General features: G+C 54.9%; 1 protein-coding gene across 3 annotated transcripts in view; it reads left to right on the top strand.

The window, feature by feature from the left end:
- Window positions 1-16,026, top strand: part of GFRA2 (GDNF family receptor alpha 2) — a gene marked incomplete at its 5' end in the record, with an annotated part of 95,837 nt that overhangs the window by 74,952 nt on the left and 4,859 nt on the right. For all 3 annotated transcript variants that reach the window (XM_082616623.1, XM_082616625.1, XM_082616624.1), the window contains 3 exons: window positions 6,208-6,317; window positions 7,024-7,164; window positions 9,336-9,508. In XM_082616623.1, the coding sequence (XP_082472749.1) occupies window positions 6,208-6,317; window positions 7,024-7,164; window positions 9,336-9,508 (424 nt within the window). The remainder of the gene's footprint in view (window positions 1-6,207; window positions 6,318-7,023; window positions 7,165-9,335; window positions 9,509-16,026) is intronic.

Below are 16,026 nucleotides of genomic sequence, written 5' to 3'. Positions count from 1 at the left end.
TGTTTACAATCTGCACCAAGGGAGGGATTTGTTGATAACAAGTACCTGTACTTTCTTGGCTAAGGCCAAAGAAAAGAAGCGAGAGGTGTGTACCCAAGTGTAACTGTGTTTGTATGGGGATAGGAATGTGTGTGTGTGTGTGTGCGCGCGTGTGTGTACAAACATGCACAGTCTTGTAACTGTGAACCTTCTTGGGCTACAGCCTGCAGCATTACTTTCTTCTATGGGCTGGGCTATATCGTAGGTATATTTAAAGCTGAGACCAGGGAGTGGAGTCTGGAGGGTTCCCACAATCCCAGCTCTGAAGCCTGTGCAGATTTGCTTCATTACCCCAACTTTTGCCTGCATCAGAATCACCTGGAGGGCTGGTTAAAATGAAGATTGCTGGGCCCTGCCCCTAGATTTAAGATCTGTTATAGCTGGGGTGGGATCTGGAAAATTTGCATTTCTAAGAATTCCCCAGTTTTACACTGATGCTGTGGGTCTGCGGACCACACTTTAAGAACCACTGAGCTATAGGAAGTCCACCCTCTCCCATCCCCACTCCCCCAGTTTTGGATGATTCTGCTTATGTGGGTTGACCTTGGCACTTCCAGTTTTGCCTCTTTTTTCCTTTCAGGAACACATCTGCCCATCAAATAGGGTTGCCAGATCTAATAAAAATACAGGCTACCCAGTTAAACTTGAATTCCAGACAAACATCGAAAAACTGTTTGGTATAAGTATATCCCAGATATTGCATGGGATGTACTTATACTAAAAAAAATCTTCATTGTTTATCTGAAATTCAAATTAAATGGACGTCCTGCATTTAATCTGGTGACTGTTTAATAAAACTGGGGGTCAGATGTCTCTCTCTGCCTCTCTTGCCGCTTTCCTGTGATTGAATAGGCTACAGCTGCTGATGAAACAAGCCCAAAGAGGGTTTGTGTGTTTTGGACAGATCCACCTGCTGTCCTGAGCTCATTTGGCAGTCTTTACTCCATCTTGCTGAGATGGACCTGGCTCGTGTTCATTGTTGGTTCTCTTGCTGGGTCTCTTTGTCTGTCTGTCTCTCTCTCTCTCATGCTTTCTTTTATGCCTTCACTCCTATGGGGGCTCTTCAAGGCAGAAATCTGAGAAGCGATGAGGCTGGTCTAGGAAAAGGCTGTTCCTGGAAGTGAGAACAGAGTCCAAGAGACTGGGGACCTCCTGGCGTCAGCAGGGACGAGTGGCATCTGGCCCGAGGTCCCCAGCTGGCTCACTGCGCACTATGAAAAGGATAACATTTGCCTTGGAGACTGTACCTACCAGGACGGGACTGACTCACTCATGGTTGGAGTTGAGAGTGTCATGGGCTTGAAGGAAATTGGCCCCGCTGGTCTCGCCTGCCGGTGGAGGGAGCCGGCTGCTATGGACTTTGGTGTGACTTAAGGGACAGAGGGAACTTGAGCAATCAAAGGCCTCCTGGAGACTCGGACACGGCCTCCTCCTAAGCGGCTCCATTTGTCACTCTGACTTGCCAAGGCTGCCTGGATGCTGAGGACAGAGAAATGGGGCAACAGAAGGCCTGGCCGCCTCCCCTCCCTCCACCCTTGCCCTTAGCTCCTCTCCCTCCCCTCCCTGTGCTCTGAAGAGAGCCACAGGGCTGCTGTAAAGGACGTAGGCTGTAGCCTCCCCGGAGCGAGGTGGCCTTTCCCCATTGGTCGCCCAAGGTCTGGCAAAGGGGCCTGTGCTGCTCCTCCTGTGTCCTCGGCGTGGCATGGAGAGTGACGTGGGGCAGGGAGGCCATTGTTCACCTCGGTCCGGCAGGGTGACTTTGGAGCCTGGTGGGGAGAGAGAGGGAGCTGTCTCTCCCCGATAGGCTCACATTGCCTTGTGTGGGGTCCAGACCGGCCTCGGAGGGGTGAACAGGTATTTTTCTTCTACATCAGACACAGGAAAAGCTACTCCCCGTTTGTCTGTGGCAGGCATGGTGCTGGGGATGAGACATCTGGGTAGAGAAGAAAGATAAGGACGGTGTCTCCACTCTGTGCCCCAGCTCTCCCACATATCCCGTGAGGGAGGTAGGCAGGCACAGCCCACCCCCTTTGATAACTGGGGACACTGAGCACAGAGACACACCAGGCCTGCCCAAGGTCACACAGCAGGCGAGCCGTAGACTGAATGCGGTTGTGTGACAGCTGCTCCCGTCTCTCCCAGCAGCTGGATCTGCCCTCCCCTCCTCACTGAGGGGTCTCGCCGGCCCACTGCACCTGGTGTTGGAACTCTTTCACTTTCCGTGTCCTGGCTCACTTCCTTTACCCACCCCTTCTCTCTGGATGACCTTGTCTCTCTCTGCGGGCATCATACTCCCATTTTCACACGTTCCCTCCGTCTCCAGCCTGGGACCCAGTGATTTTTTTTTTTTTTTTTTTGCGGTATGCGGGCCTCTCACTGTTGTGGCCTCTCCCGTTGCGGAGCACAGGCTCCAGACGCACAGGCTCAGCGGCCATGGCTCATGGGCCCTGCTGCTCCACGGCACGTGGGATCTTCCCGGACCGGGGCATGAACCCGCGTCCCCTGCATCGGCAGGCGGACTCTCAACCACTGCGCCACCAGGGAAGCCCTCCAGTGATATTTTAAGATGCCTCGTGGATGGTGAGGACAGCAAGACCCTTGAGGTTCTTAATGTCAGCGATTGGAGAACCAGCCTTGCAGAAGGGAGGTGAGGCCCTGCGTGCAGGGCGGGGAGCGGAGCTTCCGGGAGGTTGGAGCTGGGCTCTCAGGTCTGCTGCAGCAGGTGGCACGCTCCTCCGGGATGGTGAGCCGGCATTGACCTCTGTGGAGCCCTGACCCCATCAGCTGGAATTACCTTCCTGACATGGCACTGACATGCGTGCCGTTCCCATCGTTCTCCTCGTTCTGTCAGTCACATGGCAGGGCTTCAATACGTATTTGGAGAAAAGATGAATGGATATCTACCACTTGCCCAGAGGGGTTTGGAGGATATGGATGAAGAAATCACAAGAGTCTGCCACTTTGGGAATGTGTGCTCCAGTTGGAGAGAGCAAACAGGGCAATATCAGTTAATCTGTATGCAATTAAGTATGCAATTGACTGGTCCAGACTATATGTGTAGCTGGAACACAGAGGTAGACGAAGTCCATGTGGCTGGAGGGGCAGACAGGGCTTCACGGGCTGGACTGACGGTGAGCACTGGGGAGGTGGTAGGAGGGGCTTGGGCTCTCTGTGTGATCAAATGACATTAGAATGGACTCCTGTATTTTGGCTAAGAGATCCTATTAGAACGTCTCTTTGGTGGGGAGGAGATGGCCCCTAGCAGCTCTGCTTGTCATCTCGCAGCCCCACACCCTGCAGGAGCTCGGATGTGGCTTCACGCTGACCCCTATGGTCCTCCTCACTGCAGGGCCTGACCACAGCCCCTTGGCTCCTTCTGGAGGGAGACATTTGGCCAAAACAAACAGTGAAATCTTTGAAGGTGCTGTATTCATTTCCCTAGCTGCTGGAACAGAGTGCCACAAGTGGGTGGCACTGATTTTTTCACAATTCTGGAGGCCAGAAGTCCAAAATCAAGGTGTTGGCAGGACTGTGCTCCCTGTGAAGGCTTGAAGGGAGAATCTGTTCCATGCCTTCCTCTTAGCTTCTGGTGTTGCCGGCAGTCTTTGGCATTCCTGGACTTGTAGGCGCCTCGCTCCAAATGCTTCCTTGGTCTTCACATGCATTCTCACTCTGTGTCTGTGTCTCTGCTCTTCTTCTTATAAGGACACCAGACACTGGATTGGGGGCCCACCCTAATCCACGGTGACCTCATCTTGGTTACATCTGCAAAGAGCTTATTTCTGAGTAAGGTCAGGTTCACGGGTACCAAGGATGCGGACCTAGCTCTTTGGGTGACACAGTTCAACCCACGATAGCTGCTTAGAGATTTTGGTTTGTTGGCCTCCCAGTCTCCTTTAACTATTAAGTCTGTGTCCCCTCCTGGCCTCCTGACAGGTCTCTGGAGGTCCGGGGTGTGGGCAGAGACCATCTCTCATTGACCTTCATTCATTTGCTAGTTCACGGAGCAGGACAGACTCCGGTCTGGCCATTCAAGACCAAGTGTCATTCTGCAGGGGCTGGGGGCTTGATTGGAAATGCTGCTTTTCCCTGTTTTGGGGACTGGGTGGTGAGGAGATAGAGGGTATGATTTACGGGCAGGAGGGAGGGCAGAGACACTTTCCTTCTCTTTTCCTATGAGGACAAGATACTTTTATAGAGGAGCAGGATGTGGGTGGAGGACCTGCCGGAAGGGGTAGCCCTATTGTTGGGGTTCTGGGCTGGGGTCTGGGCTCCGCTGCTCAGAAGCTCTGGGGTCTTGGGCAAGTTATTCAGCTTCTCTTAGACTCAACTTCCTCCTCTGTGAAGGAGGATGGTGATAACAACTGCTTGGCAGATCTTGGCAAAGTTTCTGTGAGGATTACGTGATAAAAGGTGGATGTGAAAGGACCTCTTCTTAAGTCACGTTTTTATCGTGGTCAATTACACACAACATAAAATTGACCGTTTCCACCATATTTAAATGTACAGCTCAGTGGTGTTCAGTGCACTCCCATTGTTATGCAGCCATTACCACCCTCCGTCTCCAGAACTTTTTCATCTTCCCTGACTGTGAAAATACTTTTTATTCCTTGGATAAATAAGGCAAATGAGTCCCCAAGAAGCAAGGACTCATCTGAGGTTTCGCAGCAAGATGGGGCGGAGCTGAAGTGAGACCTCACCCCCAGCTCTCAGCTGGGAGCTCACCTTCCATCTCCAGCGCCTTGCTGCCTCTGTGGGCTGCAAGGATCCAGGGACACTCAAGGTCTCTTTGGGGTCAAATCACTCTGGAGAGCTTCCTCGTTCTCCTAAACCCCCTCTCCCGGGACTGTGGGGCCTCCAGGCAAACCAGATGGGACCCAAGGAGCTGCCTCTGTGTTGAGAGCGTTCCTCTTAGGCTGTCCTGGTCTCTCTCAACTTCTTGTCTTTCTGTCTATCTGCTCCTTCCTGATACGGACAGAGTTCCAGTGGAGAAGCAAGTGAGCTGAATTTGGGGTGACCTTTGGGATGGCTTTGTGAGGTACCTCACCGTATGGACAGGGCTTGGGCAGGGAGGCAGATGGCCTGGGTTCTGGTCCTTCCTGTGGCTACTGTAGTGTTCTCACTGAGCCCGTATTGTCGAGGTCCTACTATGTGCCCATCACTGAGAGAACACCAGTGAACGAGACCTTGGTACTTGCTGCCTGCAGCTGCTGTGAGACACTCGGGATGTGATGGCGAGGACCTTGGGGCAAAGGGCACTCGCCTATAGGAAGCCCCGGTGGGTGGGGAGGTGGGCGGTGGCCTGGGCTGGTTGATGGTAACAGCCTGGGGCCAGGGTGCTAGGGCAGGAAGAAGAAGGAGCGGGAGTTGCTGTGCAGATTGGACTTGGGTGCCCTGGGCTCCCTGTGATCTTGACATCCAGGTGCTGGGGGCTGGAGACAGACCGGGTCAGACAGCAGCTGCCTTTAGGCAGCTCATGGTCGAGTGGGGAGCACAGAGCTGTGTGCAGGTGGTTACAAAGCAGCTTTATCTGCACTGACAGAGAGGAACGGATGATCACAGTTTACATCAGCAGGGGAAGAAAAGGCTGATTCTGCCTTGCAGGATGGGGAAGCTGGTGGAGGGATGGCAGGGGAGGCTTTGCTCTGGTTTGATGCAGAAGAGATGGGTCAGGAATGTCCAGGGGATGTCTCGTCCTAGGGGGACTCTTTCTTTAACCTCCCTGGGGGCTGTCCCCTTTGACCCCCAGACGGATTCTATGAAGTGTCTGGGCGGGGATTATTGTACTCATTCTGTGCAGTGGTGCTGTGTTGGAGGACTCGGGAAAGGTCACCAGCAGTGGGTTGAGCAGGAAGCAGGGCCTGGCCTTCCCTCCTGGGTCCCAGGCATTCTCAGCAAACCCACCCGGGTTCCCTCTGTGTTCCTCCGACGGAGAGACCCATTCAGAGCAGGCCTTGCCTAACCTGGGTGCCTGGGTCTCCAGGAAGTCCTGTCCTCAAGGAGCTCCTAGCCTAAAGCCCTCCAAGCTTCTTTCCCTCCATCTTCCTCCTCTCTGTCTTCCTGGCTTCTTCCCACCCTGGGAGGTCGTGGAGGAGCCACTCTGCCGCCGGGGAAGCAGGAGGGCCGCCAGAATAACTTGCCGTCCGATGGATCTTCTCTTGACCCCAGGTCCCGGCTGGCGGACTTCCACGCCAACTGTCGTGCCTCCTACCGGACGCTCACCGGCTGCCCCACCGACAATTACCAGGCGTGTCTGGGCTCCTACGCTGGCATGATTGGTAAGCTGCCCCCACCCGGGCTCTCGGTGGCTCCCGGCTGCCCCAGGCTCAGTTAGGGACTGAGGCCCATCTCAGGGCTGGCGGGTAGACAGCCTGAGATGGCCCCTCTCTGCTGTGATGGGAGCCGGAGCTTTATCATGGGGGAGGAGGCCCCAGGGGCCTTAGGAGCTTCCAAAATAAGAAGAAAGGGTAACATTCATTGTGCAACATTCCAGATGCTGTGCTAAGCAGTTTACATGGACTGTCTTATTTAAATCTCACGGTAGCTCTTACTAGGCAGGGGGTGGGGCTCCATTTCACAGATGGGAAAACTGCGGCTTGGGGAAGCTAAGTAACTTGTGCAGGTTCACCCTGCTGGTCAACGTTGGCACTGGGATCCAAACCCAAGAGAGAGCCTTAGCCTCCCTGACTGGAGGACACATGCTCTGCTTGTTGGCGAAAGAGAAAGTGAGGGCCCGTGCTCTCGGGTGCGGGGGTCGGGGGGGCTCCTGGGTATCCTCTCTGCCACCCTGGTCTGTCCTTTATGCCATGGCCCCCTGCTAACCCCCGTGGCTTGGAATGTGAGCTGGGATATATGTGTGTTGAGGGGCAGGTGGATGGGAGGGAGGGGGGTGTCCTAAGCCTCTTCTGATAGATCTGGGGTCTAGGGCCCCAGGGGGAAGCCTTACTGTTCCTCTCTCCTTTGCCTCCCTTTCCCCCTGCCTAGGGTTTGATATAACACCCAACTACGTGGACTCCAGCCCCACTGGCATCGTGGTGTCCCCCTGGTGCAGTTGTCGTGGGAGCGGAAACATGGAGGAGGAGTGTGAGAAGTTCCTGAGGGACTTCACCGAGAACCCGTGCCTCCGTGAGTCCTGCCACGTCCTCCCCAGCCAGCAGCCACCCCCACCCCTCCTATCCCAGGGGGCCCTGGAGCTCTGCCTGGCCATTCCCTCCTTCCCCGTGCAGTGGCCAGTGATGCCTGCGGGGCTTCTCCAGCAGGGGGGTTGCCTGTGGAGACCATGGGTTTTGTGCTTTTGGCGATTCACCCCGCAGCTGCCCGGAGGCCACTGGAGGCCTTCCACCTATGTCAAGTCAAGGCCGAAGGTTTCTGGTCTGTTATCCTGACAGTCTCAGCCAGGTTCCTTCAGGCACAGCCCTGTGGTGAGGTCTTAGCATCTGTCACTTTTCCCTTTAAGGATCGATTTCCCCTTGGCATTGGAGTTTCATCAAACTTCTAATCTGAAGGCTAGAGAGAAGGAAAGGTCAGCCACAAGCTCTGCCTGCCTGGTCTTTCTAGTCTGACACCCTCGCTATCCACACCCACCTGGAGATCTCCTCCCCCTTTCCTGCCCTCTTTTCTTCCTTCCGTCCACCTGTCCATCCTGCCTTTCTGACAGCACTGGGGGGTTAGAGATGGAAGTCACAGTGCTTGTCATTGAGCAGCTCACCCTCTGAAGGAGGTGCACCATCAGGGGGTCACAGCCATCACGGTAGGGTGGGGGAGGAACCGTGCTAGGGTGGAGGTCTGCAGAGGGGTCTGCAGAAGCCCAGGGTGGGGCTGCCCAAGTCAGCCTGGAGGAGAGGCGCCCTGAAGGCATCTCAGAAGCTGACTCACGTGGGGATCACTGGCCACCGGTCAGCTGAAGGGGCAGGGAGGGCCTGCTAGTCCGCTCTGGACAGAGGTGGGTTTCAGGAACTGCAGACCACTTAGCCTTGCCACACTGCATAAGGATGCCCAGGGTCACCTGGACAGGTGGAGAGAGTCCTCCTGGTGAGGGCCCTTGCAGATCTGAAGGCGTTTGGATCTTAGGGTCCTGCAGGTAGTGGAGGTGGTGTGAAGCTCGCTGAAGGGTTGTTGGCAGGTGGTGCCATGGTCAGATCTGATTTCGGAAGGCTCACTCTCTGGTTCCGGTGTGGAGCGGGTGGGGGTAAGGATGTGGTTCTCACAGGTGACCCAACACAGAGTCCGCTAGAGGTTGTCGTAGGCGCTCTCGGGAGAGGACAGCACCCACTAATCCAGAGCAGCGGCGGGGGGCGGAGTGGGGAGGTGGGCTTGGTTGATGGCAAGCGGGTGGTTAGGGAAGTGTCCTGAGTAACCCAGGTTTCTGACTTGGGGGACTTGGGTGCAGAAAGATGTCACCGTCAGGACTGGAAACGCAGCGGGAGGCAATGTTGCAGTGGAAGGAGTGGTGCCTAGTTCAGGTGGTGACATGATAAGCTTGAAGTGCACCTGGGACTTGGAGGTGGAGCTTCATTTAGGCTCTTGGCTTGGGGATGCAGTTTTGTCCAAGAGGTCCCATTAGTTGGTCCTGAGTGGATTAGTGTAACTGATGGAGTGGGGGGTGGATGAGGCCACCTGGGGAGGGGGACTACGTCGGGGGGCCACGTGAGCGTGGTGGTCTGCAATACTGAATGCCACAGAGAAGGTGGGCACTGCGTGGACACTGCCTGCCCCTCGCCTCCCGGCTCCCCACACCCCACTTCTCCTCCTGTTTTCCTCTTCATTCCGCATCCAGTACATTTCCTTTATTCCGGTTTCTCTTTTTCAACTTCCTTCCTGCTCTTTTCTTTTCTTTTTTTTAAAACATTTTTATTGGAGTATAATTGCTTTACAGTGGTGTGTTAGTTTCTGCTTTATAACAAAGTGAATCAGTTATACATATACATATGTTCCCATATCTCTTCCCTCTTGCGTCTCCCTCCCTCCCACCCTCCCTGTCCCACCCCTCTAGGTGGTCACAAAGCACCCAGCTGATCTCCCTGTGCTATGAGGCTGCTTCCCACTAGCTATCTACCTTATGTCTGGTAGTGTGAGAGAGTGGCATGGACATATATACACTACCTGCTCTTTTCTTCTCTCGATATGAGACCTTGGTAGCTATCTGAAAGGGAGCTTCAGCCAAGTTAGTTTGGACGAGTTCCACCCCGCCCCCAGCTCTGGGCCGTCACAGGGAAGGTCAAGTTTGGGATGGCAAGGGGCAGAGTGATGGAGGGGCCCCTGATTTCTCTGTGTCTCCCTGCTCTCTTTCCCCACAGGGAACGCCATCCAGGCCTTTGGCAATGGCACAGATGTGAACCTGTCCCCTAAAAACCCCTCGTTCCAGGCCACGCAGGCCCCTCGGGTAGAGAAAACGCCTTCTTTGCCAGATGACCTCAGTGATAGCACCAGCCTGGGGACCAGCATCATCACTACCTGCACATCTCTCCAGGTAAGGGGATGCAGCTCTGCCGCTGGGGAAATGGAGCCGGGGCAGTCTGAGGGCTTAGAGAAGCACCTGATGCCAGAGGCGAGGTGGGAAATTACAGCCTGGGGACCAGGGATGGGGCACTCAAGTTCCTCCCTTTGGATCAGGACCCAAGAGGTAGGAAGAGCTGATGGGAGCTAGTTTTTCATGATTAATTCACTAAGTATCACCTTGCAAGTATCAGACACCTATTCTGTCACAGGATTGTACTAGATACTACGGGGGTGCCGGAGAAATGGAATGGTTACCATTTACTAACCATCTACTAATTACTGGGTACTGCGCTAGTAGACTCTACCTATTTCATTGATTCTCACACCATGCGCTGTTAGGATTCTTGTTTTACACGCAGGAAACTAGCCCAGGGGTGTTAGGCGACACACCCAAGGTCACACAGCTGGTTAGTGGTGGAATAAGATTTCAGACCTACATCTGATTCCAAAACCTGTGATTTTCATTTGTTTGTCCATCCATCCATCCATGCATCCATCCATGCATGCATGCATCCATCCAACGTGTGTCATGCATGCACTGAGTTCGACGTCTTATGTGAGATGCTAGGGAGACACTGGTGAATGAGGCTGATGCAGTCCTGTGTTCTGTGGTCCTTGTGGTCTTGTCGAGGGTCCGACAGTTCAACAAGCACCAGACGTGGGCTGCGGTCAGTGCCACAAGAGGAGACCACGTGGGTGGCATTGTGGAGACACATCCCAGGGCTCCCCACTCAGCCCTTCTCTCTGCTGAGCTATCCTCATGCTGTCACACCATTTGCTACAGTAGATTCTTTGCTTAGGATGTTGGTTCTAATCAGAACGTGCCCCCCCCCACACACTCATACACACTCTCTCTCACACACTCTCACACACACTCATATACACACTCATACTATAGAACAAAGAGTTTAAAAGAAGACCTTGAGCAGAATATCAGGGAAAGCAGAGGAGGGGCGAAACAGTGAGGGTGTGCAGGTGGGGATGAGGGGATGTTTCAGGCAGGAATTGGGGCTGGAATTGCCAAGGAGGGGTGGGGTCTGGAGTCCAGCCAGTGGGAGCACAACGTGAGCATAGGTTTGGGGGCCGGGGGAACAGGCCCGGCTGCGTGTGGCAATGAAGACGCCAGTCTGAGTGGGGCGGGCCCGTGGGATCACCAGTGGGCACTCACTATGAAGTTTCAGTCTTGCAAGATGAGTAAGTCCTGGAGAACTGGTTACAGTGATGTGACTGTAGTTGACAGTGTTGTACTGAGTACTTGAAATTTGAATAGACCTTAAGTGTTCTCAGTACAAAAAAAAAAAAAAAGTAAAAAAATGAAGATGGTAGAAGTGTGAAGTGATGGATGTGTTGATTGACTCGTGGTGAGTATTTTACAATATTTATGTATATTGGATTGTGCACCTTAAAAATATACAATTTTTTTTTTTTTTTGGCCGCACCGCTCGGCTTGAGGGATCTTAATTCCCCAATCAGGGATCGAACCGGGCAACTGCAGTGGAAGCGCAGAGTCCTAACCACTGGACCGCCAGGGAATTCACAAATAGATACAATTTTTGATGGTCTATATAACCTCAATACAGCCAGAGATGAAGAGCAGTGGGCTTTCAGAGTGCTGGCATGAGACCTGAGCAGGGATGGGGCCTGGCAGAAGTGTCCAGGTCGCCCCGGGCACCCCTTGCTGGTGCCTGTCCTGGTTGGGAAGCCCACTCCCCCTTCCCTTCCCGGTGGGCACCCTGTGCTGTAACAGCTGACCTCCAAGTGCCTTCAGGTCAGGCCCAGCGTGGGCCCCTCCATGCCCCGCTCCCCTCCATTAGGCCGCCCCTCCTGATTTGGGCTGAGGTGCCTGTGTCACCCCTGGGTGGCTCCTAATTACACTCGCTTCAGTGGCTGCTGGCGGGGCTCGGGGGCCACTCCACAGATGGTTGCCAACTCAATTTCATGCTAGAGTGGCAGGCAGCTCGGCAGGTCAGGGCTGTGCCACCTGTCAGGTGAGCAGGCTCTGGCGTGGTCCCTCTGGGCACTGCCAACCTTCCTCCCCAGCCCCTTGGGGCTGGCTCACCGGGGAGATGCCCACTCAGCAGGGGCTGCGGACCCTTCCTAAGACTCCCACAGAGTCACTGTGGGCGTGGAGAAGTTCAAAGCCCTGGTCTCATGCCCACCGCAGCCCCCTCAGTGCCTGATGACTCAGACTCCCTTCCCCCACCCCCCGCTGTTTCCCTTCAGTGGTTTGCTAAACCATCGCCTGGTTTCTTTCAGCCCCAGCCTGGCTTTCTGTAGACTCACCATCTGGGGGCTTGTCTTACACTTGGTTTGATTCCAGTGGGGTTAACACATGATCTGTATGAGAGATGACTTACGTGAGGAACCTTACACACGTGATAGGTGTTTTGAATCCTGGAGGGCTGTCTGGCAGGGGGCTCCCCCAGGACCCCAGGGTCCGTCCACTCGGATGTGTTGACTAAGTCACTCTTGGTGGGACAGCAGGGGCGGACCTCCCAGGAGGAATGGAAGAGAAGCAGACCCTCAGAGGGACCCACCCACCATCACCCTCATACCCCTGTTCTTTCTTACAGAAACTGAAAGGGAAGTGCCTCTGATTCTGTTTTAATTACAGTCCTCTATTTTTTTTATTCTTTCATTTTTAAAAATTTCTTTATTTTAATTTTATTTTTGGCAGTGTTGGGTCTTCGTTGCTGTGCGTGGGCTTTCTCTAGTTGCGGGGAGCGGGGGCTACTCTTCCTTGCGGTGCGCAGGCTTCTCATTGCGGTGGCTTCTCTTGTTGTGGAGCATGCGTGGGCTTCAGTAGTTGTGGCTCATGGGCTCAGTAGTTGTGGCTCGTGGGCTCAGTAGTTGTGGCGCACAGGCTTAGTTGCTCTGTGGCATGTGGGATCTTCCTGGACCAGGGCTCGAACCCGTGTCCCCTGCATTGGCAGGCGGATTCTTAACCACTGCGCCACCAGGGAAGTCCTAATTGCGGTCTTTTAAATGAGCACCTACTACTCTGTGCCAGGTGCTGGGCGTGCAGAGGGAATAAGCCCGCGTCCCTGCCCTCAGCTTGGCTGGAGGCTGGTGTGGGTGGTCTGTCCCTCCCCAGCCCGTGCCCCCTCCCTCAGCTCTGCTAGCTTGGAAGGGCTCTGTGGGAGCCCTTGTGGGGCCCTTGGGAATGAGAGCAACCCATGGCCACAGAAGGGAGTCTCCGAGTGAGGGCAGAGACAGGGAGCTGAGCGAGGGAGGGAGGGAGGGAGAGGAAGGCCGCACACCCCAGACACCCCTGGAGAGAGAGGCAAGATCACTTTCCTCTGCCCTCCTTATCCACAGGTGGACCCGGGGGGAAGCCTTAGGAACCTCCTTCACTGACCCAGAGATGGTAGCCAGGTGGGGACCTCACATGAGTGACAGGATGTTAGCATCCGTGGGCCCTCTGAGAGCTCCTTCCCAAATCCCAAAGGATGGAAGGCCAGTGAGGACAGTGACTTGTCCACAGCACCCCCGGCCCCCGGCTCCTGGACAGTTTTCTTCTGGCTGCACTGTGCTGACTCTTCCTCCAAATCCGCTCCCCCAAAGGACTTTCCCACAGTGGGGCGGGGCCTGGAATTGGGGGACTCTTGTCTCCACCGAGGGGCTGCTGAGCAGAAATGTGGGTGTCTTAGGTACCAGAGAGCAGCCGGGAGCTGGGCAGACTGCAAGTTGGCCCTGTGTCTGTGGTTCTTGACGCTCCCTAGAGTCTGGCTCTCCTATGCTTCCGTTCCTGGCTGTGGTCCCCTCTCTGGGTGGGCCTGCCAGCCTGGGGCTCTCTGGAACTTGGAGAAAGTGTGGCAAAATCTGCAGAACAGCGTCTCCCTCTGTCCCTGCTACACACACACACACACACACACACACACACACACACACACACACACACACACACACACACACACACACACACACACACACACACACACACACACACACACACACACACACACACACACCCCTTGTGTGAATTCCCTCCCTCCTTCCCAGTGGTCCCTAAAGCGAGGCATCTACAGGAGGCCATCAACCTTGTACCCTCATCCAAGGTCCTTTGTTTCTGAAGTCCGTCAGGCACCCCTGGTGTAGGCCTGAGGGCCAGGCTGAGCAAGATGCTGGCCCTCGTCCTCACCAGTTCCTCTGGGCAAAGGGCGTCTCCTTCCCTTCTCTTCCAGCTCTCTGCCTTTGAATCCTCCTCGGATGTCACCTCTTGCGTGGTCTCCTGACTCTGCTCTGGCAGAACTGCCTTCTCCCTGCTTAGGGCTCCCACTTGCCTCCCTTCAGCCCCCATCACAACGTGTTCTGCTCCCCGCACCAGACAAGCATCCTTGGAGGGCAGGGGCCGCATCACCCCCCTTGGGAGCCCTTATAACCGAGTGCTTAGTGCCTAGCATCGAGGGGGTGCTCCACACAGGTCAAGAGAAAGAGCCCAGAGTTCCCTATTCCTGGATTTATGGGAACTTCCTGCTTTTTGTTCTAGAAAACGGTCTGTTTTGTGGCTCGCAGGCAACTCTGTTCAGCTTTCCTCCCTCTCATGGATGCCCTCTGTGTGCCGTGAGGTATGAAGGTAAAGAAGTAGGTAAAGAAGGTGAAGATTCAGGAGGATTGGCTAGAAGAGGCGCTTTTGTCATAAGATGGGGCCTGGACCGGGGCAGTGCAGCGTGGGCGGGGCAGACTGGCAGTGGCTTCCCACTTTCCCTGGACTTGGTTTGTTTCCAGTGTCCTTGGCTTCCCTGGTGGCGCAGTGGTTGGGAGTCCGCCTGCCGATGCAGGGGACACGGGTTCGTGCCCCGGTCCGGGAAGATCCCACATGCCGCGGAGCGGCTGGGCCCGTGAGCCATGGCCACTGAGCCTGTGCGTCCGGAGCCTGTGCTCCACAACGGGAGAGGCCACAGCAGTGAGAGGCCCGCGTACCGAAAAAAAAAAAAAAACCCAAAACAAAACAACAACAAAAAAAACTGTGCTCTCACAACGGTGAGAGGCCCGCGTATCGAAAAAAAAAAAAACTGGCTCTGGGCCAGTTTGCGGGACCCTGTCATATCACCTTCTGCAGGGCTGCGGGGCCCTAGTAACGCAATCTCCTTGGCTTTCCTTGTCTCCACCAGCCAATTTCTGCTCTCCCCCTTGCTAGTGCCCATCACATCTGGGGGAATTAAAAATGAGTTTGGAGGGCTTGCCGTGAACCCTCCTCACCACATGCTGGTCACAGGCTCAGCAGCCGGCAGCCACGTCCGTCTCCTCAGCCCCCTGCCTGTTCCTTGGACGGGTCTCTTACTCAGCACGCAGGCCGGTAGCTGTCAGAGCATGCAACCCAGAGGCTGGTCAGTGTATCCATATGCCTATTAGGCATACATTTCTGATTTACAAATTCGGCTCGTTTCAAAGCTTTGAGAGGCTGATGCATTCCTTCTTTTCTTCCCTCCCTCTGGCTCTCCTTTGTAGTCATTCATTTATTCATCCGTCCGTGCATTCCCTCATTTATTCAACGTAAATTCTTACCACGTCACTCTGTTCCAGGCACTGAGGCTGACCAGCATATGAGGCCGGTACCTTGGTCCTCATACCAGCAGGAGGGACAGGGTGCACGCTCAGAGAATTACGGGGCAGGGGGTGATGGGTGCGCCAGGGGGCTGGATAAGGCGTTATGGACGCAGAGCGGGGAGGCGACTTTGGGTTGGCAGTGGAAGCACAGGACTCAGGGACCAGGTGTACCCTGCTGCTGGGCCTGGAGGAACAGGGAGAGTTGAGGACACAGAGATGCAGAGATGTAGAACTGGGAGGGGTGGGCAAGGAGGGAGCAGAGATGGGGAGTCAGGACAGCACAGGGCCGCTGAGGAGGGGGGCGGGTCCTGCCGGCTGAATCTGGCCTGCTGCCTGTTTGAAGAAATTAAGTTTTATTGGAACACGGGCCACACCCTATTGTTATGTATTGTCCACGTGCTGCAGGCACAGTTAAGTTGGGACTGATGCTATGGCCGGCAGAGCCTAAAATTGTTACTCTCTGGCCCTTTGCAGAAAATGTTTGCCTCCCCCTGACCTAGAGGAACACAGGCCATGCGTTTGGGAGAACGCAGGGCTCTGATATGGGAAGGAGCGGGTGGGAAGTCAAACCTAATTTTCAGGTTGAACTGGTGAGTGTGGAGAGGCCGCTGAAGGCTTTGGAACAGGGATGTCGTGATGAGAAGTGTGATTTGGGAAGATAATCTGACAGCAGGTGGAGATTGGTTGTCGAGGGAGAGTGACTGGGGGACCTGTTAGGAGATTTTTGCAATAGTCAGTGATAGTTGATGGTCCTCAGAGGTAAGAAAAGAGGGGTTGTACTAGGGGATGGTGGGGAGTGGAGGAGGGCGAGGTGTGTTACTGGGGGTGGGCGTGTGCAGGGCGGAGGTCGCCAAGGGCACTGAGATTTGGGAATGGGGCTGGGAACAGAAGCAGGGGACACAGGAGAGGGCCTGCCAGCTCCGGCCAGGGGTTTTCCCA

This window comes from Mesoplodon mirus (genome assembly GCF_964341445.2).
Source record: "Mesoplodon mirus genome assembly, chromosome: 1".
NCBI lineage: Eukaryota > Metazoa > Chordata > Mammalia > Artiodactyla > Ziphiidae > Mesoplodon > Mesoplodon mirus.
Note: the sequence above shows the minus strand (reverse complement) of the source record. Positions and strands in the feature narration are given on the sequence as shown.